Below are 25,709 nucleotides of genomic sequence, written 5' to 3' on the forward strand. Positions count from 1 at the left end.
TGCTCAATTCCATGAGCCGACCTGGTTTAGTATACACCAAACCTACACCCAACGGCGCAATGATTCCCGGTTTTGGTCACACTTCGTCTAAGCTGATTGCTTTGGGAAGGTCGAAAAACAAAGAAAGGGAGTGTTACCAAACCATGCGGGGAGTGCCAGGGGTGTGATATACCGGCTGGCTGGCAATCTTTAATCCATCCGTTAGACCCTGTTTTGATAGGTGACTCTCGGAGATGAGGCGACTGAAAGACATCTCGACCCATTGAGGATAGAAGAGATAAGACTTGTCTATATCCATGGCTAAGTCGAAATTCTTATTTCTGGTCATCATGAATTCGCTCTATAGCACTTAGGGATCACTCACTAGCCATCATGGGGTTTCCTTTCGGGAGAGTAGATACTTCTGATAAAGCCACATCCGAGATCAGTCCAAACCCAGCTGAGAGCGCGACACCTAATTCCTCCAACGAGAAGCTTCGCGATATAGATGCGACCACTGCTATCAAAGATCTTAACCAGATTCAGCACGCCCACCAATGGGACCCCAATTTTCCCCAAGAGAAGCTCGATGCCGTCAATTCGGCACTTAAGCATGGAGATGTTAAGGAGATTATCGAGGCCGACTCGTTGTTTAGCGAAGATTCACCTTACGAGGAGGTACGTGCTGCTGTGCGCAATACCGATGGCGGAGAAGTCGCATGTACCGTGAGAGCTTGGATACTGGGGATGATCTTTGTCACTCTTGGCAGCGGCTTAAACATGCTGTTGAGCATGCGAAGTCCAATGGTTAACTTCCCGGCCTTGGTGGTCGTGCTGTTAGTCTATCCTGTCGGGTCTCTATGGGCAAAGATCATGCCAACAAGAGTATTCAAAACCTTCGGTCAGGAGTGGACCCTGAATACCGGCCCCTTCACCATCAAAGAGCATGTGGTCGTCACTATTATGTCGAATGTCAGCATCTCATATGCATATTCCACTGATGCGTTGCTTGCGCTTCAAGGAAAGCCTTTCTACAACCTCAATCTAGGCTGGGGCTTTTCTTTGATGTTTACGCTGAGCTCGCAACTCATTGGAATATCGCTATCCGGGATGTTTAGACGGTTCCTAATCTATCCCGCCGCAATGATGTGGCCTTCCCAGTTTAGTTATACCTCTCTTTTCTACGCCCTCCACGACAAGAGTAAGAGTGACGGTACCCAATCCAACGGGTGGGTGATAAGTCGCTATCGGTACTTCTTCATCGTGATGAGCGGTATGTTCTGCTACTACTGGATACCAGGTGTAGTCTGGCAAGGTCTCTCCGTGTTCGCTTTCGTGACCTGGATTAAGCCAGAGAACCCTGTGCTCAACCAGCTTTTTGGTGGGTTCACGGGGCTCAGCTTTATCCCACTGACCTTTGACTGGACCTACGTCTCTGCCTACTTGCAAGATCCGTTGCTAGCTCCGACATATGCTCATGTTAATACTCTAATCGGTCTTGTCTGCTTCGTCCTTATTCCGTGTGTTGGGATGGCATATACTGGTTCCCTGTAAGTTTACGTTACCTTCGATTTTTCGGCATGTATTAGAGGATTCGCGAGCAAAGGCCATTTCTAATAGGCTTGTAGTTACTCTGATTATCTTCCTCTCGTGACATCGCAGACTTACGACAATACGCAGAAGGCATACAACGTCTCGAAGATTCTCGGAGATAGTTTCACTCTCGACTTAGACAAATACCACAATTATTCGCCGCTATTCCTGTCACCATCATTGGCTTTAAACTATGGGCTTTCCTTCGCCGCATTGACGGCGGCGCTTGTACACACTACGCTCTTCAACGGAAAGGAGATCTGGTATCGTTTCAAGACTGCGCGCAATCAAGAACCCGACATTCATCTCAAACTGATGAAAAAATACAGCGAGGCCCCTGAATGGTGGTATTATGCACTTCTAATAGTCTCCATCGCATTCGGACTCGCAACCGTGCTGACGTACGATTCTCAACTCCCTTGGTGGGGGTTCTTCGTTTCCGTCATCCTAGCACTTCTGTTCGTGATCCCTACATGCATGGTAATGGCCGTCTCAACTATCCAGTTGTCTCTAAACGTAATCTCGCCATTTATAGCTGGCTTCATATTCCCAGGTCGTCCCATTGCAGTGATGATCTTCAAGGTCTTCAGTACAATCACGTTAGGACAGGCTCAGACATATGTACGTAGAAGGATTTCCTCACTCACCTTCCACCCATTTCTTTCACTTACGAGGGCCATTGGCCTTTCGATATATAGCAACCTACGTGAGTTCGGTTTAAGAGTTCGCTTGAATTACTAACACAGAGTAGAGCACCGACCTAAAGACAGCTCATTACATGAAAATCCCCCCCAGGGTCACCTTTTGGTGCCAGGTCATAGCGAGTATATGGGCCGTGTTCGTCCAGATCGCGGTGATGAATTGGACGTTAGGAGCTATCCCTGATGTTTGCTCCATGTGAGTTATACCACATAAATCCGCGTATGTCTAACAGGCTAATGTATTTTTCGTAGTTCTCAACCCAGTCATTTCAGCTGTCCTAATGGGCGGGCCTTTTTCTCATCATCAATCGTGTGGGGAGTCCTGGGACCGGAACGCATGTTTGGCCCTGGATCTATGTACGTGAACTTCAACTGGTTCTGGCTTATCGGGGCTGCATTCCCGGTTGTGCTGTGGTTTCTTAGCCGTAAATTGAATGTTGGCTTCGCCCGCCACCTCAACGCGCCGATCATGTTTGGAGCTATGGCATGGTTGCCGCCAGCCACGCCGATCAGCTTTTCATCATGGGCAATCTTCGGCTTGATCTTTAACTATGCCGTAAGGAAGAAATTTGGCGGCTGGTGGAGAACGTACAACTATGTCACTGCTGCTGCTCTCGACGCGGGGCTTATCTTGTCGACCATCGTCATCTTTTTCGCGATAACTCTTCCGGGAGTTACCATTCCTCAATGGTGGGGCAATGTGGATGTATTCAATACACTTGTAAGTCTACAGCGGGCTAACATGATTGTGCAATGTTGGGTTTGGTCCATATGGTTGCTAACAATGACAAATAGGATGCATCATACACGGGATGGCTTAAGACAGTACCAGAGGGCGAGAAATTCGGACCAGCGACATGGTAGAATCAGAATACAGCAAGCTGCAGGCGTCTTATGAGAGAGGCTTAAAGACAAGAGTATAGTGCTCAAGCTAGATTTTCAGCTACTACGACAGCTATGTATATCACAAGCAGTGGATACATATACACAAACGCAACCTTTATAATTACTACTATGATTTCAAATGGACCGAAGAAACTACATGAGAGGCGAAAGGTTAGCAAGCTGCATCTTCGGTGAAATTTGTCTGTACACCTGCTTGGCATCAAATCCATTGACACCGTGAGTCACTTCAATCCGGCTATAAATATTAATATTGTAGTCGGTGGGAAAGGTCTATTGGATACATCTTACACACAGGACTGAGGTCAGTTGTAGAACATTACTGAAGGCTCAAAGCAATAAGAGAGACCGATTGTTCTTTACACCCGAAATGGATCCCACGAATCAGCCAGGAGATTCTCTGGAGCTGCCACAGTTCCCCCCTATTCAAGTCATTGAGAATACTCAGAAGATAGCAGACTTGTATCATTCTGGCAAAAAAATCTGGATAAGGAGTGATTTTGAACGGATTGAGCACGAGCTTATGCACTGGCGAACTCAGCCATCGTTTAATATTCGTCGTATTGACGGCTCGGTGGTTTCTATTAGAAATCCGATGCTTGGCGTATCGGATCCTATATGGTAGTTTCTAGTGCCATCTACACATGCGCGAGTTCCGTCAAGCTAACAAAGATATGCTCTTGGTGGAATAGGAAACCGTTTGTCGAATTCCAAAACTACTGGTACATGGTCACGATGCAGTCCTCAGACGTCTTCTTCCGACGCATTCTTCCGTACTCCTTTCCTTGTTATTCATATATGATTGCATGGAAGAACCAGGCATTTAACAACTTCACTGCCAACGAACAACCCCCTTTAGACGCTCAGTTTAAAGAGATACAACAAGTGTGGGAACGGTCTTCGACGTGCACCTGGCTTAAACACAAGCTTGCTTTCCAGAAAGGCTTTAGGAAGATTAACAAAGTTGTGTGCTTTGCCTTAGGAGATATGGCACCTATGTCCTGCTATGACAGCCGTTATACAGCTCATGGTTCCGAAACGGCTAATAAGAAATTTAGCATGAACCAGCATGCGGTTGCTTTGACGATGGGGGCCGCATTCCGTTCGACGACAGCCGCTAACGTAGAGATTTTGGCCCAGGATCCGGATTATAGCCCGACAAGTAAGGCTCTATTGAAAAACTTGGGGATATCTGTCGTCGGTGAGCACGGTGCCGGGGGCTTTAGTGAGATTGTCGACGATTCGGTCGTGTTCTTCTGCTACCCGACCTTCCCCATGAGCGAAATCATTGCCGACATTGCGAGACCAGCTATGATCATTGGAAATGGCCGCACTCATGTCCTGAACAACACTACTTACGGTGCTCGAACACATGCCGACACGGCTGCTTTTGAAGTCTTTCAACGTAGACAACCGTACCCTTCTAACGCGGAGACCCCGCGCACCAGAGAAATGTGGAAGGATTACACGGAACACGACTTCAAAATCATGGACCCTGATAGACTTACATTGATGGGCCTAGAGTCGTTGAAGATATACATTCGAAACGATGTAACAGGGGACGCGGATAAAGGAGAAGGAGAAGGGAAGAATTAGAGATGGATAGTGCACATGTTAGACTTCAAACTATGCTGGCTAAACTATGTAGTAACTTGTAGAACTACCTAAAGAATAGCCTATGCTAAAGCATCAGTCCTACCAAACCGTCTCTAACCCATTAACCCCTACCGGACGTTCGGCAAGGGTAGTGATGCGGAATCCGTGACGTAAGCCTTCTTCCTCGTTATGTACATCGTAGTCGGAGATAGCAGTGTGAGCTGTAACTCTGTTGTCCCAGAGCGACACGGTCTGGTCGTCCCACTTCACGCGGACTTGGATATCCGCACTCTGGGAGATATGCTATGAAAGAACATAGTTAGACAATACCCAGTGCGAAGTAAACATATATTGGGAGGAACGAACCTTGAAGAGGAACTGGAGAATCGCGTCGGACTCCTCGGTTTTCAACCCTATGATCTTCTTCGTAAACCCCGGGTTCACAAAGAGTGCTTTCTGACCAGTGACCTGGGAAAGGAGGGTTAGGTATATTTATCTACTATTTAAGGATGGGAGCTTTATACTTACCGGGTGTACCCTTACAATCGGATGGTCCGACTTAACAGGTTCGCGGCGGACGAATTTGCCGTCGCGACGAGCACCCTCGGCTTGTGGAAACCCGCTGTGTTCAGCCCGTAGCCCCTCGAGCAATGCCTTGATCGGCTCCGAAAGCCTCTCGTACGCCACGACCTGAGAAGTCCATGCAGTATCACCACCCGTAGAGGGCACCGCCAACAGCGTAAGAAGCGTGATTCCAGGAGGCTGGTGTTCATATGAGACGTCCGAGTGGTACCCGGTGGTAGTCAGGCGTTCCAAGCGGCGTTGGGCTCTGTACAGGTTGTCTGGTCCAAGATAGATATTGTGAAACTCAATGGCCCCATCGACGTGAGCTCCGACGGGCTATACGACGTTAAGGACTAGCACGTAGGAGTACACAAGTATGCATTACTTACGTGAACATGTAGACGACCAAAGTATTGGCCGAACTCCTTCTGTTTCTGGACGCCGATGTCCTTGAAGTTCTGGCCGCGGAACACCACGACACCCCTTTCGGCAATTAGCAAAGCCAGTTCATTCTTCTGCTCATCCGTCAACTCGGACAGCTGCAGGCCAGTGATCTCTGTGCCGACACGAGGAGTAAGCTTCGTAACGACAACATTTGGGTCGTTGAGCCCGAGTAGATGAGGCTTGGCTTTGTCCGCTAGGAGACCCCGGTCGACGAACTCGAAGGGTTCCGTTGGTGGGAACGTTGTTGATTCATCGTACACAGGCAGGTAGTTAGTGTACTTGTACTTTTCAACGATTTAGCTTATATTTATAGTCATGTTTCGATGTAATCCCTTACTGAGGCGTGTTGCGCTGCGTCATAAGCCTTGCTAAGCTTCTGTTCTGCCTTCTCCTTCAGCTCCGATGCGCTTGGTAATATGTCTGCGACTGAGGGCGCCATTATGAATGCGGTTGGATAAATTGACTTGCACAATCCTCTCGTCAGAAGGTTAACGCGTCGACTATATATCTTGCTTTGATATTGGCCTCGACCGCGTTATCTGATACCATGTTTGACCCCCGCATATTCCTCATCTATTCCCCATATGATGCGATCCCAACGATGGAGGCATCTCCAACTAAGTGAGCACGTCAAACACAGCCAAGACAAATCTACTACCCTACATCCAGTTACTTTGAAATGCCTCGAACGTGGTTGCTCAGTTGGCCGTGTATTATTCTTTTATTTCGTCACGTACCGTGGGGATGTTACCATCGATACCTCCTATAACCCACGACGGAGGAGTATACAGAACGCGAATAGTGGGTTACAGTAGTATAAGCTAGGGCAATCGTGCAAGTGCAAGCAAAATGACGATTCTCGATGCTGGCGATGAAATCGGCGATACATAGGTAGATAAGATGGCTAATAGATCTACATATCTTTGGCTTAGGGGAGATAGCTCACGAGAACTCATCCTTTTGGCTGAATCGGCCCTAAAGCGAACAATATGGCGACCAAAAATGATGGAATCATTATCAATGATGCTTCAAACACAGCCAGCTCTTCCAGAGATGGACTCAATGAATCGGATCAAGAAAAATCGCCGTCGAAGGAGATCGCCGAAACTACAGTAGCAGAACACACTCCCCCTAGGCACCCGCTTCTTAGCCTCTTCAGGAGAAAGGTCAAGAAGCATAAGCCTGAAGACATCGCTACGCAGCCATCTGTATTTGACGATCCGGTGAAAGCCGAGCAATTCAAGCCGAGTCCTAAGTATGAGAACCTTCATCGGTTCGACCCGTCTTTTAAGTGGACATGGGGGGAAGAAGAGGTATAACAATCCCGTTCTAGCAAAGATTAACTCCTACTTATGGTTATATGTTTAGAAACTTGTCAAGAAGATCGACTGGAAGGTGACCGTGTGGGCTTGTATCGCTTTCTTCGCCCTGGATCTAGATAGGAGTAATCTTGGCCAGGCTAACACTGACAATTTCTTGGATGACATGGGATTCACGACAAATGGTAAGATAAGATGCATAAACCAGGGTTTATCTCGATAGCTAACTCTTCGCTTCTTTAGATTACAACTATGGGAGCACAGTACGCCTGGTGTCTTTCTTGCTTGCCGAATTACCTTCGCAACTGGTTAGTAAGAAAATTGGTATGTTATTTACTAGGTTCGCTATCCATAAATGTTGAGCTTAATAACTAATGTTCCGCAGGTCCTGACCGTTGGGTATGAAATATCCTCCTATGTATCATATTTGCCTTGGACGCTCTATTTACATTTTCTAGATTCCAATCCAAATGGTATTATGGAGCATTGTGGCTGGTTCCCAGTTTTGGCTTCGGGGCCGTTCATCATTCCTAGCTTGCCGTGCCCTCCTAGGTCTCCTACAAGGCGGTTTCATTCCTGACTTGATTCTCTATTTGGTACGTTTCCAGTGACGGTTATAGGAAGACTTAAACACTTACATGATATGTATAGTCTTATTTCTTCAAAGGAACCGAGCTTCCATTTCGTTTAGCCTTATTCTGGATGGCGAATCAGTTGACGGACGTGATCGCGCCCTTGCTTGCATACGGTCTTCTACGCCTCAGAGGCTATCATGGCTATGAAGGTTGGCGCTGGCTGTAAGACAATATATCATCAAAAACACAAGCATAACATTAACACATTCGCTAGATTCCTAATCGAGGGTATCTTGACTTTTGCCATTGGTATATGGTCATGGTTCATGATGGCACCATCTCCAACACAAACTAAGGCTTGGCACCGTCCCAATGGTTGGTTTACCGAACGAGAGGAAAAGATTCTCGTAAACCGAATTTTGCGAGATGATCCGTCGAAAGGAGACATGCATAACCGGCAGGGCATCACCTTTAAAATGTTATGGAAATCCTTAGCCGACTATCATCTTTGGCCGATATACATCATTGGGTTAACTTTCAGCATTCCATCTGGCCCTCCTGGGCAATACTTGACGTTGACTCTTCGAGCCCTGGGATTCGATACTTTCAATACAAACCTCCTGACTATCCCGGCGACGGTAATATCAACTGCCAACGTAAGGACCCCATAAAACTGTCCATCTCTGTGCTACATTTTCGCGCTGACATATTCCAGATGTTGGTATTGACCTACCTATCCGAGGTTATCAATCAGCGTGTTATACTTGGCCTTCTTGTAGAGTTTTGGACTCTCCCATGCGTAGTAGCGTTGGCTTTACTGCCGGAACACACCTCGCGCTGGGGCTCGTATGCACTTGTAACCGTTCTACTAGCACATCCATCGCGTAAGGCCATCCAGCTATAGATCCTAAGGCCTTTTTGCTAATATTTTTGAAGCACACGCCATGCAAGTTGGTTGGAGTAGTCGGAACTCCAACACTGTCCGCACCAGAACAGTCTCTGCTGCAGCATATAAGTAAGTTAGTCTTGTCCTGTTACAAGAGGAAATAAGAGGCTAATCTTGCAAAGCATTTGTGTTCAGCTTCAGGCTATTATGAGTGCAAACATTTATCGTGACGACGATAAGCCACTCTGTAAGTCTATTCCGTTATGTTTCCTGATCTATGATTTGCTAATAATTTCTAGACCGCCGTGGAAATAGAGTACTTATCGGAATTAATTGCTTGAATATTGTTATATACATAGCTGTCAAGCTATACTACATATTCGAGAATAAGCGCAGAGATAGGACATGGGACGCAACGAGCCCGGATGTAAGTCATGTTCCAAGTCACTCTGGCTTGTTGTGATTCTAATGATTCATAGGAGCAAAATGAGTACCGCGAAAATACAAAAGATGAAGGAAGCAAGAGACTGGATTTTAGATTTGCAAGCTAAGAACCCGGGTAGATACCTTAACGGGTCTGCCAGGTACCTAAGCCAGCATCTGTTTCATTATCCCCTGGGAGCAGACCTCTTACGTGTAGGAACTGATGACGGTTAATGATGGAATGCGGAAACCTGAGAGATATCAATTACTTTATTGCCCGTTTTTCAACCATTTATCACAAAGCTATTACAATTTTCTCCTAATTATAAGTGCTTATTATAAAGATTATATAAAATGTGATAATTAAGGATATATTTCGTAATACGCTTCTACTTAGATGCTATTTATTTTACAATTCTTCCCCTTTTCACGGCCCTGCTAAACCTGATATACAACGGCAGCCTGCTACCATTGTCCTCGTCGTAAACAACATCCAATCAACTTGTGCAGGGAAGTATATATAATGTATAAGAGTTCATATCATGAGCATCAATGCATATTATCCATTATTCTCAGGTAGGTCTCTTTACCCGTATACTTATTCCTGAGGCAACCTGATCCTACCTATGTGATTACATTTCCGATACTCCGCTAGACCAAGGAGTTGGAATATAACTCAAAGGCGTGTCATAACTATACTGATTTGCCTCCAGGTCCTGGGTAGGCATAGGTGTGGATAGGAGCGCAGGGTCCGGTGTTGGAGTAGGTGCGAATTGGAGCATGTATTCTTCTAGTGTTGGAATAGGCGAAGGTTCTCTATTCCACCTATTTTGGCTATCAACCTTAACCTCGGTCTCAAGCTCCGGATTTTGGTAGCCGAATATCTTCAGTATTAGTCGTACATCCAATACGATACCTTGGGAAAGGTATGTATAAGTCAATAGGTTCTGGACCTTTTCTAGATCCACCATTGTGACGAAGTTGAACGAGAAAAGAACTTCTCTCGCTATACTGAAAGCGAGTCGTGCGTCGTCCATCTTGGTGCTTATGGTACGATCCCATTGCGCATCCAAGAAATCACGACAGAGGCACCTACAACACTTACCGTCCCCAGGGGTATATTCTCGGATGATATCGGCCTCGAAACATTGTAGACAAAAGTCGGGATAGGAAGAGTCGTATAGTTCGCAATAGACGCGTTCTTCGTCTCTCTCGAAATGTCCACAAGCCTTGTACTTCAGTAACCACTGCTGACACATCTTAAAGATAGGTACCTAAGGTGAATGTTATTAGGAACAATATAGTAGGATTAATTAGAAGCTTGACTGGTGTCCAAAACTTTTTTGTTTTTCCGTTGATCGGATTCTATGAAGAATCAGGGAAGTACTGGCGATTTTGATCGATTTAATATGTATTGCCTAGTGCCGCAAATATATTGGCGTAAGGAGTTCGCGGATCAAACTTGAATGCAAAGCTGCTTCGGTGTGTACCTAAATATTTGAATTAACTTGCAGAATTAATCTTAGGATTACTTGCGGGATTCACCCGAATCAGCAGGCGATTTGCAGTCAGTTTGCTTGTTGCGCTGTTACTATCGGATACTCTTTAGACTATTTATGTCTAGGGGATAGGATTACTTATAGAAGTTCATATTAATGATCTGGTATTGTTCTTATATGAAGAGTGCAAAGAAATGGTGCTATGTCTTTAATTCAATGGCATAGTCATTTCTTTGACTAGGTAAACGCCAGCCGAAAGAATTTATTTGAGAACAATAAAAGCAGGTATGAGGATTACAAAAGTGTAACGTTAGGTACCTATTCAACATTAAGGAGCTGATGGGGTGGCCTAACAATAGGGAAAACAATGCAGTTTAGCATAGAGCTATGAATTATCAGGTAGGTAGATACCTAATCACTCGAAACTACAACTTATACATTCATTCTTCGTAAATAGATTGGAATACATCGACAAATTCTTAAAACTATAAGCAGTACATATCGAAACGGTATGATCATTGTGGCTGCGATTTATTTATCTCTGTTATTCTCTGGGGGAATGGATATAGAAATAACTCAGGACGAATAAAAGTGGAGAAAGGAAAAAAGGGGGAGCGAAGATACGGATATGTAATAAGAGGTACCTAAGGTATTTAATATTTAATACGCTAAATTCTCAAGTAGCCTTTGTTCCCTCTAATGATGTACTCGGGGGCACAAGAAATATATTTGATTGACATTATATAGGTCGTTGCGGAATTTCCCAATATGAAATTAATAGCTTAAGATAGGCATGTATCGTCAAAGACCATAATATCCATAACATAGCGGAATTGCTCACTTATTTTCCGACATACCTGTGTGCCTACTATTACATAGGCCATTCGTTCCTGCCTTATTTCCCAAGCTATCCCAACTCTGTCCGTAGTTGTTTACCAAGGTCAAATCTGCCGTTGACCCATGTTCCCCGTCCTATCCTCCGTTCGACCCACCACGTCTCTCGGCTTCTAGTAATGCATCGAATTCTTTCTGAGCTTGCTCTTTCTCATAGGTCTTGTTTTCTTTGTCCTCGTCTTGCTTTGTGTATGCGAAGCCCTCTGTCTTTGGCTGACTATCTCGGGGATTTTGTGTCCTATCCTGCCGCAGTCGGCCCCAGCCTCTTTCCTGGCCGGATGAATCTCCCCGAGCCCATTGAGCACTTCTGGATTGTGACTGCTGCTGTCTAATACGATCCCAAGCAGAGCCACCCTGGCCGTCACGAGTTTGCTGCGCCTCTGCCTTCCTTAACGCGGCTGGGACTGGCGAAGCATCGTCGTCATCGAACAGATCCAAGTCATCTTCTGAATGTTGCGAACCTGAATCCGAGTATACCGTGTCCTGAGATTTACTCGGTGGCGCTTGGGACTGGATTTCTTTGCCCCAATATGATTGAGAGGAGGACGTTGATGGACTCCTGCTGGCTTCCGAGGCTAATCCGTTGGGGCTACTTTCTGACTGACCAGTAAAGGTATCATGTCCATATTCTCGGGGTGCTTCATTTTCCGACTCGGAAGAATATTTATCACGCGGAGATTGGGGAACGGGAGTCCTCTGGGAAGACTGAGAATCGGGATCCGGAAGTCCCGGAAAGCTTCGCTGTGGTCCCTGATTCTCGCGCTGCATACGAGCAAGCCTGTTAAGATGAATTCTTCTAACATCTGCGAGCCAGTTCTTTAGGCGCGGGTCTCTGGATAAGTGCGCGTCATATGATGATTCTGCTACAGAGGTAAAGAAAATAAGGGATCCGACTAGGGTAAAAGGGAGATAGCAAAAGAACCGAGAAACATGCCAGGCGAAGACGGCACTAGCGCCGGTAAAAATGGGAAGACGTTTAGAGGGAAAGGTAAAAGGATTAAATTTCCTTTTTTTTGGCTGGTAGAGAGGAAACTTAAAGGTTTTTCTCGTCCTCCAGCATATTATAGAAGTAGTTATCAAGGAAACAGGATGGATCCAAGTAAGGAACCGGGCTGAATTGGCGGCAGCCTCACTGGTAGCGTTAACTTCGTCAGCAGTCAAGCGGCGCTGGGAAAGCTTAGACGCTTGGACAGCCTTGCCGGTAACGTAGACGACACGAAAAGATTCCTTCATGAAAAAAAGGGGCGCCCAAAACTGTAATCGGGGCAATCTTTCGAAATGTATAGTTGCGCCATCCTCAAAGTATGTCCTTTCGATTTGCGTCTGTTGATTCCGACTTACGAGTGGCCAAGGAGGGTTGGTAGTAAGGTCCGACGGTGAGCTATCATCGAAAGGAGGATTGATGTCATTATCAGACGGCATTTTGCCGTCGTATTTAAGTCTTTCAGACTATCCGTTGGTTGTCGGTCTACCCGAGTGAGTCTGTCATCTGACCTCAGTGTCTTGAGTTATTGAAATTGAGTTGAGAATTGAGAATTGAGAATTGAGAATTGAGAATTGAGAATCATGAGACTGAAAGTAAAGGCAAACTGTATTTGGTGGGGAAAGCAATGTTAGCTTAGGAGCTTGGGCCACATATTACTCGCCTACGGGTATGTATGAAATCAACGTCATTGGCCCCACCTGAGCACTAGCCTACCTTAGCCACAAATATTAAGGTACCTACCTGTGGGGCAGTGAGGTCCGTGGCTGTTCCATTATTATGTGCAGGGTTTCAAAGTTCCAATTTCCATCGCGACGCGCTTTGGCGACGCGTCTTATCCATCCAATTCAACTCAATTCAATTCATTGCTTTGCTATTCAACTTCTCGCACCCCTCCAATTCGCTATACAAAGGACTTTAACCCTCGAAGCTAGGACCTTATTTTCTACTGCCAACCTCCATTTTTTTGTCATTCGCCCACTCCCTCCCTATTTATTACCACCATTGACCATTGGATTAAGATCTGTTAAAGACGAATTATGATCAAATAAAATCCACCAAAATATTACCACCATGCCCCTCCAGAAATCCTTCTCGGAACAGAATGGCTCTTCTAAAGTATGTCGACATTTTTATAATAGCTATAGCATTGAATTGTCAATATAATCCATTTAATAGAAGCCTGACTGGATGTTATAGACCCGCCAGCAATGGAGCAAAGCCAGAAGCCATTCAACCGTAAGCCATTCAACCGCTACTCGAGCCACGCGAAATCCGGTCTCTGAACCACTTCAGCCCATTTCCGAAGTCACCAAGAATAAACTCAATGCCTTCAAGCGTTCAAATCTAACCAAAACCGATGGTCAGGAGGCCGACGTATCTACTGTTTGCGTCGAAACAGCTCCGAACGCTGGCACTGGCTCAACAATTCACGTTGAGGAGACAGCCAGCCTTCCCGCACCTAAAAAAGGTGCGACTACACCCGTGAATCGGTTAGTATGGCAGGATCTTGTTGGAACGGTCGAAGCCGAGGAGGAAGAGGAGGGTTCTCCTAATGAGAGGATTGGCTGGGATACAAAAGAAGATATACAGCACCGGCTAAAGCTGTCTCCAGTAATGCCAGGCAAGAGAGGGAAGAAGCGAGCACGGAGTTCGTCGCCCGTATCGTCACCCGCGTCCCACTCGAAACCTCGTGTCCCAGCTGTAAACGTCGAAAAATTGTCGCGAGCGCTTAAGTCCCCTCACGCCGACCCTGCACTGGAACTGTGGGATCGATTCTCTCTTAATGGATCCACGACTGTCGCACCGCTTGGGGCTATGAATTCCACCTTGGCCCAAATCATGGTCTCATCGTCACCTCGACCATCGAGGATAGCAGGCGAGGGTGGACTACGAAGAGCCATCAGCTGCGGGGAGAACTGGCCCAAACGTCGAAGGGTTGAACGGGCAGAAGCCGCAAAGCCAGTGGAAATCACTGTCGAAGAGAGTCCGAGTCGTAGCTCGAAATCATCCATGGTTAACGCCTTGCTGCAAAGTGTGACGGGGGAACTCAACAGATCAAAGGCGATTCAGGCTCGTCAAGACGCGCTAGAGTCCCCTTCGCGCAAGAAAAAGTCTTCTCAGCCGGTAGCACAGATTCCCAGTTCGCCTACCAGACGAAAGACCTCTTCGAGGCCTTCCCCTCCGATATTCGCTGCAAAAAGTATGCCAATAGCGGAAGTTTTGGAGCCAGAAGAAACGTTGGTGGGCAATTCATCGGATTACGGAGACGACGATTTTGATGATGATACACTTATGGAACTCGGTGCCAGTATAGGACAGTCGTGCGGGGAGCCCGTAAAAGAATCAGTGGCACCACTAGCAGATACCGGACAAGCTCAAGATCAGCAGCCTAGCCGAGAGTCCGAGTCATTCGACGATGAGTTCAATGATATGGACGACGACATAATTGCTGCCGCTGAAGACTTGATAACACAAATTGACGAAACCCACACGCTAGTTCAACCTGGTATTACTGCGCAGAAAAACTCAACCCCTACATCTGATGACCTTGCTGAGGACATTTACGGCGATGATTTTGGGGGCGATTTTGATTTCGACGCTGCTGAAATGGCTGCTACACAATCCGCCTCCTCTAAGCAGATGGATGGATCGTTACCTGTACGTGGGCGATAATAGGGGTGAATTGAATTTGGTTGCTAAGAATATCTGTAGGTAGCCAATAAGCCCAAGACAATTCAGAGATACCTGGTAACAAAGGTTCTTGAAAGCCAGTATGTCGATGACTACGGACGTGAGTCAATAGAAAAGGTAAGTATCCATGCAAGTTGCGCTCTGGTAATATAACTAACACTTTCAGATTCTATTTGTCCAAGTCGATCGAAGTAATATTATGAAAACTGTTCATCTTCGAGGTGATTGGATTGATACTCCTGCGAGCCCGAAGTCCTACGTCCACATAATCGGCCAGTTTGAACCTACTGGGCAATGCATTATAGATAACTCCCAGAACATCCTTATTCTCCACCCAGATCAACTAATATCAGCCACGGTTGTAGCAGACAGCTTTACCTGCATGCGCCGAGCTGTCCTCCAAGATCGTGTCAAGGCCACTAGTGACAAAACTCCGCCTCTAGTATACGGAACTTTACTACATGAGATCTTCCAGGAGGCACTGATGTCCAACAAATGGACCCCGCAGTTCCTAGATAGTGTTATTTGTGATATTACAGAAAAGCACGTGGAAGACTTATATACGATTAAGGTTTCTCTTAGCGACGCCCGCGAACATCTTAGGTCAAAAATGCCGGAGTTGAGGAGTTGGGCATCGGCGTTCGTAACTCGTTTCCCAAAGGTATGCTTTCCAATTATCCAATGTTAAGGGTAATTTTTGCTGATCTACTAGCCCGATGCTGTTGTACAAGGTCGAAACGGCGAGAAGGCAAATATGTGCGTTACGAAGCTCCTCGACGTTGAAGAGCACGTTTGGTCTCCAATGTACGGGCTGAAGGGTAACATTGATGCCACGGTCCAGATAACTATGAAAGATGGCTTTCAACGGCGGACCTTAACGGTACCCTTTGAAGTGAAGACGGGCCATAATGCTACAAGTAACCACCAAGCGCAAACATCTCTATACAATCTTCTGTTATCAGATCGTTACGATGTTGAGATCGCTTATGGTATTTTGTACTATATGGAAACATCTCAGACGATTCGAATCCCGACAATCCGTAACGAGCTTCGCCATATGATTATGCAACGAAATCAGCTCGCGTGCTATATTCGAGAGCGCAGCGTCCAGCTTCCACCCATGAAGCGAAGTACTAACACGTGCGACAAATGCTACGCAAAGGTATCTTGTTTTATATACCACAAACTTGCAGACAGTGGCGATCACGAGACGAGTGGGATGAAGTCCAAGTTTGATGAAGTTGTTCGACATCTAACTCCGACACACCAAGAATTCTTCTTAAAATGGGAAGATTTATTGACAAAAGAAGAAAAGGAGAGCCAGAAATTACGCCGGGAGCTGTGGACCATGGTAAGCACGGAGAGGGAGAAGCTCGGACGGTGCTTTGCCAACGTTATCATCGAGGAGGGTTCCGCTCTGGAAGATACCAACAACCCAAGAATCAACCGATTTCGGTATACGTTTATAAAAGAGAGTCCCACTTCCGGGTTCTCTTTTATAGACTCTCAGCTCGCGGTAGGAGAACCGATCGTCGTGTCTGACGAGCAGGGCCACTTTGCTTTGGCAATTGGATACGTTACGTCGGTGCGGAAGCAGAAGATATGTGTCGCAGTGGACCGTCGACTTCACAATGCTCGTGTACGTCGGCCAGGGTTCGATGAATCAAATAACCAAGTTTTCGCCAGTATTATGGAGGTGGCACCTGAAGGAGCAACGCCTGCTCAATCTCAGGGTAAGGTGAAAGAAGCACCTCTTAAATACCGGCTTGATAAAGATGAGTTCAGCAGCGGCATGGCGACCGTCCGGAACAACCTAGTTCAGATAATGGCGGATGGGGTATTTGGATCAAGAGAAATTCGACGTCTCGTAGTTGACCTCGCCCCACCGACGTTCAAGGCATCAACGACACAATACACAGTTGCCGACCAAGCGAGCTTGAATATTGACCAAAAGAAGGCTATTGAGAAGGTTATGGGCGCCAATGACTACGCGCTCGTCTTGGGTATGCCCGGTACCGGCAAGACTACTACGATTGCTCATATCATCCGCGCATTAGTTGGCCAAGGGAAAAGCGTCCTCCTAACCTCGTACACGCACTCCGCCGTAGACAATATCTTGCTCAAGTTGAAGGATGACAAGATGCCTGTTCTACGACTCGGCGCACCAGCCAAAGTTCATCCTGACGTGCAGGACTTCGCCATCCTCGCCGGACGGCCAATGACTAGCTTCGAGGAGATCCGAAGCGCTTGGCACGAAACACCAATCGTAGCGACAACCTGTTTGGGGGTCAATCACCCGGTATTCAATGAGCGAACATTCGACTACTGTATTGTCGACGAAGCATCCCAGATTACATTACCTATATGCCTGGGACCAATCCGCATGGCACGTACATTCGTTCTGGTTGGAGACCATAATCAGTTACCTCCTCTAGTACAGAATGAGGAGGCTCGTGTCGGCGGCTTGGATGTTAGTCTCTTTAAACTGCTTTCGGACACACATCCAGACTCGGTGGTGAATCTCGAACACCAATATCGCATGTGTGAGGATATTATGACACTCAGCAACACCCTCATCTACGAAGGTCGGCTCAAGTGTGGCACGGAAGACCTCCGCCATCAGAAACTCGACATGCCTCACATAGAAAACTTACGGCAGAAACACCATAATGCAGATACCATAATGCGTCCCGGTACACCGCGGTCCTTCTGTACCGCATGGACTAATGACAGTTGCTGGCTGCGCAACCTTCTGGATCCTGAGGCCAGGGTCCGTTTCATTAACACAGACTTCCTACCCTCGTCGCGCGAGGAAGCTAAAGGAAATCGCATCGTTAATCCCACAGAAGCGCGTGTTGTGGTGCAGCTAGTCGACGCCCTGCTAGCAACTGGTGTACCGGCAACCGAGATCGGTGTCATGACGCACTACCGGTCGCAGCTCTCGCTACTAAAGCACGGGCTACGGGCGCACGGTAGCAGCATCGAATTACATACAGCGGATCGGTTTCAAGGGCGTGACAAAGAGGTGGTGATTTTAAGCCTGGTGCGCAGCAACGAGAGCTCCAACATCGGTGACCTACTAAAGGATTGGCGGCGCATCAACGTCGCATTCACGCGCGCAAAGACTAAATTACTCGTCGTAGGCAGTCGTGGCACGCTCAAGGGCGCAGGAGACCAAGAGATGTTGAGCCGGTTTATTAAGCTTATGGAAAGTCGCGACTGGGTGTACGACTTGCCTGCCGACGCGCTCGAGAGCCACTTCTTTGACGAGTCGGGCACAGGCACACAGATTACAGCGACTGGAGGCGGCATCGTGGATCTTACGAGTCCGCAGAAACAACGGTCTTCCCCGGGAAAGAAAGTACCGAAGAAGGGCTTCATCGGGGGTCGTGCCTCTCATGCTCCTGACGGGAAAGAGAACCAATTTCAGCACCCAGAGAGCGGAGCCAAGAGAGGCAAGATCACGGAGAGGGCGCTCCTGCGAGGAAACCTTATCACGAGGGATATTTTCAACGACATTACAGACGGGCGGTTTTGATATTTTTTGTCCTTGTCACTACTTTTTCCTGGGAAGAGGCCAAGCAAGCGTGTTACTTGAATGCATATACAGGATTTCGCATATCACGCGTCAGGAGTATCGGTAACGAATATCATGCTTTAAGCGTTGGGACGTTTGGCGTATGGGAATTGGGGTGGGCGCTTGGACGAGTAGACGGATTTTATGAGTATTTTAGTTGGTATAGTAAGATACCTAGGTAGTCTCAGCAGTAGGATTACGTCGGGACAATGAAGCATAAGACACAATACTATATCACATGTTGCATTATGTTTAACATGAAATCTGGTCTGTATTTTGGGTGCTTAATTTACTCTTTTATTCGAGTGACTGCATAGGTAGAGAAAGTATAGAGGTAAACGTCTATGCTATACCGGATAAGAGGCGAAGCTATAGTGGTCATTGGAGGGATTCTGTTCAGAAATTGATATCACGGTTGATAGGATTTCCTATAGACATTTCCTAATGATTGAGTTTATTTCATAAACTTCGTTAGATTCCAAAGCTAACGCACTCTCATAACAATCGCCCTATCAATATCCTCTCCCCAAGAAATTATTGCTCGGTTACCTCGCTTCACCTATGTGCCGAATCATCCGAGTCCTCCGAAATCCTAGCCGTATAATCCGGAATCACGAGCCCCGACGGTCGCCGAAGGGAAGACGGCGAGACATTCTCCTCGCCACCATAAGCCTGGCCAGAATTCGACGCGAATCCGTTCCAGTCATCACCCATAGATACACCTCCACCTCCACCTCCACCTTCACCTCCACCTCTCCGTTCTTCCGTCACTTCCTCGTCGCCCCAAATGAAATGCGACTGTGTCCGCGGCCCGTTCCAAATCAAATCCACGTAAAGCGAGGGTTTATCCTCGGCGCGACCCAGCGCATAGCGACGGAAGAACCACGGCAGATACCTAGAGACCTGATGGCGAACGAAGTCGCGCTTGCGGACCGCAAACACGAGGTCTAGGTCTTCTAACGAGCGCCGCTTCGTCTCCTCGACGAACAGGAAGACGAGCACGAAGGCGAGCAGGTTAAGTCCCGCGAAGAGGGCGAGCGAGCCGCCGTCGTGGAGGCTGGCGTAGATGCTGTCTTTAGGCATGAGCGGGATTGCTAGCTGCGTGGTCTTGAAATGTTTATGAACTTGGATGAAGCGCACCTGGGGAAGAACATCTGGATAAGTCCGGCAAAAAGGAGGTTGATCATAATTGCGAATGCGCATCCCTGAGACAAGGGTTAGGGGTTATCAAAGCTAATAATCGTGCAATCGTACTACATACGGCCTCACGATGGGACAGTGGGAAGCTATCATCTAATTAGTACGTATCTACTCGTCTATAGATATAGTAAACTAACCTTTCGGAAGCAAGTGTGAATGGAATCGGACCTGGGCAAATCTTAGCGTTTAATAGGGGTATTTGGGTATGATAATACATAACTGACCCATCCCAGGCGAGTACGCCGCCGCAAATACTATCGAACTTGGTTAACTTATAGGTACCTAGGTACTTGTCCAGTTTCTTTGGGGCGACTTTTCCTTACGGAACACGAAGAGGGCAATTATTCCGGCCCGGGTAGTCTGGTTGGTGATGAGGGAGGACAGAGCAGCAGCCATCATAAGCAAGCACATAACGGGCAATGTTAGTACAAGCCACTTGCGGCGGCCGAGCGTGTCTATAGTCCTAATTGCCGGGAGACCGAAAACGAAGTTTACTGCCCCTGCGAGATAGGTTAGGTTATAGATTGATAGTCACGATGACGGGATGATATGAAGCGTACCAATTCCTAGACTGTAGACCATGGGCATGAGAGGGCCATTACCACCCCCCAATACCCCGCTAAACAAAGTGCCTAGTATGATCGATTATTTAGGAACTATCTCATAGTATATATATACATGTTGGTTACCTGAGTAGAACGCTAACATATTAACTGTTTTGGTATTGTTAGCGATATAAGACTTAATAGATACCGAACACTACCCAACAATCTTGAATAAGGGCCGTGTATACTAGATAAATATACTTACTCCCACATAATTGTTGAGCTAAAGCGACTATAGAACTACTTATTAGGGCATTTCTCAGTCGTCTTTGAGCGAATAGTTCTTTATATTGGGACGCATAATTCTTGACGTGAGCGACGAACCCCCGAGGAACGTCGTCGCCTGGGCTTCCTACATTAGAATCATCCGAATATTCTTCGAGTTGGACAGATTTGTAGACCAAGTAAGTGTCCCGGAGGGCTTGTAACTATTAATTTATAGCAGTATTTAGTCATATATTCCGTATATATGAACACCAGCGTTGCTCACCTTCGTTTTCCGGAGTTTTAGCAAGACATCGTATGCCTTTTGTGGGTTATAACTAGAAGTCCTCTGCCGCATATAATATCGAGGGCTTTCAGGACAGAACCAAAGCCCTATCATGAGGAAGATACTTGGAACGAATGGTGCTCCCAAAATCAGCTGGAGTGATAGCCTGTCGTTATGTGCGGTGTAGAAGATTAGGTTGAACGCGAAGCCGACCATTATTCCGAAGGCAACCCTAAATCGGGATAAGTTTATATGATCATATGGCGTTAAATCGACCCTCATCTTACCATAATTGCCAAGCAAGAATAAAACTCCCTCGCCAGAACCCAACTGCAGTCTCCGCCGCAAGGATAGGTGTGCTACAGGCTTTGACTCCCATACCTATCCAAAGAGGATGTTAGCCTAGCATTATCAAATGTGTCTTAAATATGCGTAGACACCCTGTATCACATATAACAATTCACTTACCAATCCCATTTACTATACGCACCAGCAACAATTCCCGCCAGCTTGAACACCACGCCGAACCTAACGAGCTAGCGAATATGAGGCAAGCAGCTACAGCCATAGCACCTCGTCGACCAATTCGATCATTGAGAGGTAGAGACAGCCAGCAGCCTACAAAAGCAGCAAAGAAGAACGGCGAGGCGTTGGTTGCCCCGAGTTTCCAGTCGTCCAACTGAGGACGACTATTTTCGTCAGCAATAGTAGTAAAGTTCACCCTCGTTGAAGTCACGTTAGGAAGTCCAAACTCAGTCGCGTAGAGCGAAGCTCCGTTGATTGACGACTGTACGAATCCCTGGAGGAAGGCAGCTAGCGATACAGTGAGGATTACGGTGAACATCCCCCGTTGCGAGAATAGAACGTCCTTCTCTGCCTTCAGCGCCACCTTCTCTTCGTCGCTAAGCTGGACGGGAAGATGGTAGCCGGCTCTAGGATCCTCAGACCGAGCGACCTCGTCATACGAGCGGGCATTCTGAGCCACGCGAGCCGCTCGAAGCAGGTCGTCCCAGTTGACTGCCGATAAACAATTATTCCAGAATATATTAACGTCGTGCTGAAGTTCCTCGTCGGTCAAGTAGGCTAGGCTATGTTAATAATGTATGTAATACGCACCCCAATACATGATCACCGTACCTAAGGGGTTTTCGATGATACCCTGCCTATTTTTCCGTCTTCTATCTACCTGCGCGTGATATCGCGTTTGGTCTTTCCCTGACTGAGTAGTCGTCTCAGCCAGCTCCATGCTATTATTGGGCCTTGGTGGAGGCGCCATGGAGACTGAGACGGGGAGTCAGTATCTAAAAGAGACGCGGTAGTCTATCAAAGTACTATATTATAGTACCAATCAAGCAACAGATTCCATGAGGGACCGAAAGCTCTCGAGTGGAACGGGGGTGAAACAGGCAAGCCTGAGAATATTCCGAGACAAGCATTTCTTTAACAAAGTATCCTCGGTCAGAGAATACCTGGAGCCTCGTGTGTATGCGTGACATTCGTCGGTGAACATAGTCATTTTACACTTCGGTATAGAAAATGACATAACACATGCGTATGTCGGCACAGGTTGATTGGGGAGCTATCCGCCATTTGTTGCACCAGTTGAAAGTGGCTGTTCGTCCTACGCGGCTTTTATTGCTTAGCCCTCGAAGGATCTGATCTGTGCCGTGAGAGCACTAATGTATATGTAGGTCTACCAAGTACTAGGCCATGCATAGTCTTTAGTTTCCAAGGTCTACCATAGGTAACTAGCGGAGGAAACTTGGCCGGCTAACGACAGCCCCAATTCTGCGTAAGGCCCCAAACTAGTACTTTTTTATGTTGATCTAACAGATCTAGGTAACGTCAGCCAACCAGGGCCACGGAAAGCAGGTTTATAGATACATCGTACTACCCTCGTATTACGGCTTTACCCATCCCATAGCCGGCCTAGAAATCCGGTTGGCATAGTATAACTTGCGGTGGCGTAACTGAGCCTTAGGAGGAAGGGGGGCGAAGAATAATCGTTCTTCTCTTGGCTGGGGTTAGCTTTCCCTCATAGGTGAACTCGTCCCATGGGGAATAAGCGATAAGCCATCAGGACAACCCCGATCTATTCCAGATCGACCAAAGAGGTAATGTGGCAGATGACATACTTCCTACGAGTGAAGTTGGGCTTAGTTCTGTACGAAGTATATCGGTAAAAAGGTAGCGGTCTAAGCATAGATTGATAAGTATGTAATACCCCAGGATTACATATTACTATCACCCTATATTTCCCCTTGAACTCATACTCATGCGGTTTGCCCGGTAATACTTGACAAGCTTTTCAATATCTTGTAGATACCCCCAGCGTACTGAATATTAGCTTAGCATGGCGATAGGTCATTGCTAGGTTGTAGAATTAGATCTGACGGTTTAGGAAAGCCCATTCACACTGGCTGGTAGAATGTCATCCGCCGCCGAATTAGACAGTTTCTTGACAAGATACTAACATGGATCCGTTATCCATCTCTGCGGGGGTAGCTCAGGTCATCTCGCTCGCTGGCACTCTGGTCAAAGGCCTTAGTCGCTTCGTCGTGAAAACCATAAATATTCGTGATACCATTCAGGAGGTACACGACGAAATTCTCGCGTTGCAAGTGGCTTTGGGCGAAATACAGAAGACGCTCAAAAACCGACCACGACAGTTACCATTTGAACGCGACCATCATACTAATATCCACCAAATCATACAGTCGTGTCAGAAGTCACTAGGAACCCTATGTGGCGAGCTTCCTCAGCTTAAGGAAAAAGCAGGGCCTTTTGAACGTATACGGCGGAGTCTCGAGTTGTCGTTGAAGGAAGAGAGGGTAGTAGAGGTTGTTCGTCATATCTGCTCATATAAGACTGTCTTGCAATTGAGCCTCACAACTTTATCGTTAGGCGTATTGTGGGAGACGGCTAGCTCGCAAAAGCAAATCAAGGTCGAGATTCGAAAACTAACCGATGCCATTCGACTATCCCCTCACTTATTCGCAAGCCACAGAAGAGATGTACCGCCAGTCCGTACCCTAAGTCCTCGCTCCGGTTTAGAGGAAGATGACACAGACGAAAACACATTAGAAAAAGATATTAAAAATTGGCGCAGGACGGCCGATGATGTAGCGACGGCAGTGACCCTCAATGGGATTGATAAGCGGTCCGTCGACACACACTCCATTCAGAACTCGTCCGTGAGTGTCGACACATTACCATTATATCAGGAAGACGCATTCGACCCAGAGCCAGATTACAGAAACGTGCAAAGCAGCGAAATCCTCGATTACCAGCTTAAGGCCAACCGGGATGCTGTGCGAAACTTACTGCAATGTGGGATCTTCGTGAAGGCAGCCACCTATCAGCAGCGAGGCATCGAGCTCATGAAGCAACTCTTAGAGACCCAGGACTTATACGGGACAGATGACACGTCGGACGAAAAGCTCATGGACATGAAGGAAGAATTAGCGGATATATTCTTGCAATGTGATAGCGTCGAGTTTCACCTTGAAGCCAAGACCGTACTAGAACCGTTGATCTCCGAAGTAGTCAAGCCAGAGGAGAGCCAAGTCGACAACAATCGTCGAGCAAGACTATACCATAAGCTAGGCGATATCCACTTCGGACAGGGCAACGTTGTTCAAGCGAAAATATTTTTAACCCGCGCCCTCAATGGTCGAAATCAAATACATCCCAGACCCCTGGAACTTGTCGAGGAAACGGCAGAACTATTAGTCCAAGTACTACAACAAGAACAGGTACATGACGAAGCGCGTGGTATCCGTGATTGGATCCGGCAGGAACTTCGTCAGGAAACCATCCTCTCCTCATTGTCACCGCAGACAGCGCCTAGTGATCTGAACATGAACGGCCTAACCAGCGCCTATCAGTGGTGCAAAGATCAGGGCAGTAAGTTTATTTTATCATCTGCCATCCGTTTTGTTCTTACTCCCAAGTAGAAGTCCTGGCCACTGGATCTTATAACATCATGCGTTTCCATGATGGCTCCAGAAATAGTAGTTGCTGACCTTCGGTTTTGTAGTGAATGTAGATAGCGAAACTTTTAGCTTCGATTATTGCGACCCGGCATCGGGAATGACACCAATGCATCAAGCGATCCAGGAGGAGAACATCGAGGTGCTACAGCATATGGTGTCAAACGTAGCGCACGTAGAACAACGCGACGCGACGGGATCGACGTTACTTCACGCAGCAGCTGCAAAGCGCAATCGTCATATATGCGCAATACTTCTTGAAGAGCGACAAGCAAATCCGGACGTTGTGGATCATAGCGGTATGACGCCCCTTCATAAGTGTCAGACGAGAAAGAGAGGTGTACTAGTAGCCGAGATGCTATTTCAATGGCGTCCTGATCTCATCGACCGCAAGGATGGGATGGGAAAGACGGCTCTCTACATGGCATGTGAGAAAGGCAACGAGGATATGGTGAGATCCTTATTGTCGAAAGGCCGAGCCAATCCAGATATCAAAGGTCCTGGGAATCGCACACCACTTATCGTAGCCATCGACTTGGCGGCTCAGCAATCGCAGAAGATAGTCATCGTAGAGCAACTACTGAAACACGGTGCAGACCCAACCATAGCGGATGCGGATAGTCGAACCGCCTTCATAGCCACGAAGAACGCAGGGCTGGCTGCCAGTGAGATCAAGCGCATGTTGAGTTCAGTTCCACCGAGATAAATGAGTACTGCCACAATGAACTCCGCAACCGGCTCGAGCAGGAGGAAGACGAGCTTGAATAGCAGCAGGATATACAGTTTAGCCGAG

The 25,709-nt window shown here is 47.1% G+C and overlaps 9 protein-coding genes across 9 annotated transcripts; 5 read left to right on the plus strand and 4 right to left on the minus strand.

The window, feature by feature from the left end:
- Positions 1–177: 177 nt before the first annotated feature.
- F4817DRAFT_48202 (small oligopeptide transporter) lies at positions 178–3,168 on the plus strand. Its single transcript, XM_049307532.1, has 5 exons — positions 178–1,529; positions 1,608–2,193; positions 2,324–2,469; positions 2,526–2,994; positions 3,069–3,168. Exons 1-5 carry the CDS (start codon positions 373–375, stop codon positions 3,135–3,137), a joined length of 2,427 nt encoding a protein of 808 aa, XP_049160672.1. The 5' UTR covers positions 178–372; the 3' UTR covers positions 3,138–3,168.
- Positions 3,169–3,546: 378 nt separating this feature from the next.
- F4817DRAFT_314232 (uncharacterized protein) lies at positions 3,547–4,772 on the plus strand (the record flags this gene model as incomplete). The annotated part of the gene is made up of 2 exons (XM_049300370.1): positions 3,547–3,797; positions 3,869–4,772. 2 exons carry the CDS (start codon positions 3,547–3,549, stop codon positions 4,770–4,772), a joined length of 1,155 nt encoding a protein of 384 aa, XP_049160673.1.
- Positions 4,773–4,821: 49 nt separating this feature from the next.
- F4817DRAFT_48290 (TauD-domain-containing protein) lies at positions 4,822–6,344 on the minus strand. Its single transcript, XM_049307533.1, has 5 exons — positions 6,118–6,344; positions 5,726–6,064; positions 5,301–5,672; positions 5,139–5,240; positions 4,822–5,075 (listed from the first exon to the last, which is right to left on the minus strand). The coding sequence occupies exons 1-5, from the start codon at positions 6,217–6,219 to the stop codon at positions 4,872–4,874; spliced, it is 1,119 nt and encodes a 372-aa protein (XP_049160674.1). The 5' UTR covers positions 6,220–6,344; the 3' UTR covers positions 4,822–4,871.
- A 425-nt stretch (positions 6,345–6,769) lies between these two features.
- On the plus strand, positions 6,770–9,111 carry F4817DRAFT_314234 (MFS general substrate transporter; the record flags this gene model as incomplete). Its single annotated transcript, XM_049300371.1, has 12 exons — positions 6,770–7,093; positions 7,149–7,284; positions 7,343–7,423; positions 7,485–7,498; positions 7,558–7,695; positions 7,751–7,896; positions 7,949–8,330; positions 8,390–8,558; positions 8,611–8,689; positions 8,743–8,807; positions 8,860–8,987; positions 9,040–9,111. The coding sequence occupies 12 exons, from the start codon at positions 6,770–6,772 to the stop codon at positions 9,109–9,111; spliced, it is 1,734 nt and encodes a 577-aa protein (XP_049160675.1).
- Positions 9,112–9,615: 504 nt separating this feature from the next.
- F4817DRAFT_314235 (uncharacterized protein) lies at positions 9,616–10,020 on the minus strand (the record flags this gene model as incomplete). The annotated part of the gene is made up of 1 exon (XM_049300372.1): positions 9,616–10,020. The coding sequence occupies one exon, from the start codon at positions 10,018–10,020 to the stop codon at positions 9,616–9,618; it is 405 nt and encodes a 134-aa protein (XP_049160676.1).
- A 987-nt stretch (positions 10,021–11,007) lies between these two features.
- On the minus strand, positions 11,008–12,935 carry F4817DRAFT_332355 (uncharacterized protein). Its single transcript, XM_049302642.1, has one exon. The coding sequence runs from the start codon at positions 12,796–12,798 to the stop codon at positions 11,455–11,457; it is 1,344 nt and encodes a 447-aa protein (XP_049160677.1). The 5' UTR covers positions 12,799–12,935; the 3' UTR covers positions 11,008–11,454.
- Positions 12,936–13,177: 242 nt separating this feature from the next.
- On the plus strand, positions 13,178–15,118 carry F4817DRAFT_48332 (uncharacterized protein). The gene is made up of 2 exons (XM_049307534.1): positions 13,178–13,477; positions 13,559–15,118. Exons 1-2 carry the CDS (start codon positions 13,433–13,435, stop codon positions 15,032–15,034), a joined length of 1,521 nt encoding a protein of 506 aa, XP_049160678.1. The 5' UTR covers positions 13,178–13,432; the 3' UTR covers positions 15,035–15,118.
- A 3,917-nt stretch (positions 15,119–19,035) lies between these two features.
- On the minus strand, positions 19,036–22,828 carry F4817DRAFT_48360 (uncharacterized protein). The gene is made up of 14 exons (XM_049307536.1): positions 22,819–22,828; positions 22,062–22,759; positions 21,393–22,007; positions 21,212–21,305; positions 20,925–21,156; positions 20,640–20,862; positions 20,519–20,542; positions 20,390–20,461; positions 20,153–20,329; positions 20,054–20,083; positions 19,967–19,997; positions 19,891–19,915; positions 19,770–19,834; positions 19,036–19,698 (listed from the first exon to the last, which is right to left on the minus strand). Exons 2-14 carry the CDS (start codon positions 22,198–22,200, stop codon positions 19,185–19,187), a joined length of 2,241 nt encoding a protein of 746 aa, XP_049160679.1. The 5' UTR covers positions 22,201–22,759; positions 22,819–22,828; the 3' UTR covers positions 19,036–19,184.
- F4817DRAFT_48353 (uncharacterized protein) lies at positions 22,829–25,233 on the plus strand. Its single transcript, XM_049307535.1, has one exon. The coding sequence runs from the start codon at positions 23,399–23,401 to the stop codon at positions 24,878–24,880; it is 1,482 nt and encodes a 493-aa protein (XP_049160680.1). The 5' UTR covers positions 22,829–23,398; the 3' UTR covers positions 24,881–25,233.
- The last annotated feature ends 476 nt before the right edge of the window (positions 25,234–25,709 follow it).

The sequence above is a fragment of the Daldinia loculata genome, assembly GCF_022478755.1.
Source record: "Daldinia loculata strain CBS 113971 unplaced genomic scaffold F4817scaffold_14, whole genome shotgun sequence".
Lineage (NCBI taxonomy): Eukaryota > Fungi > Ascomycota > Sordariomycetes > Xylariales > Hypoxylaceae > Daldinia > Daldinia loculata.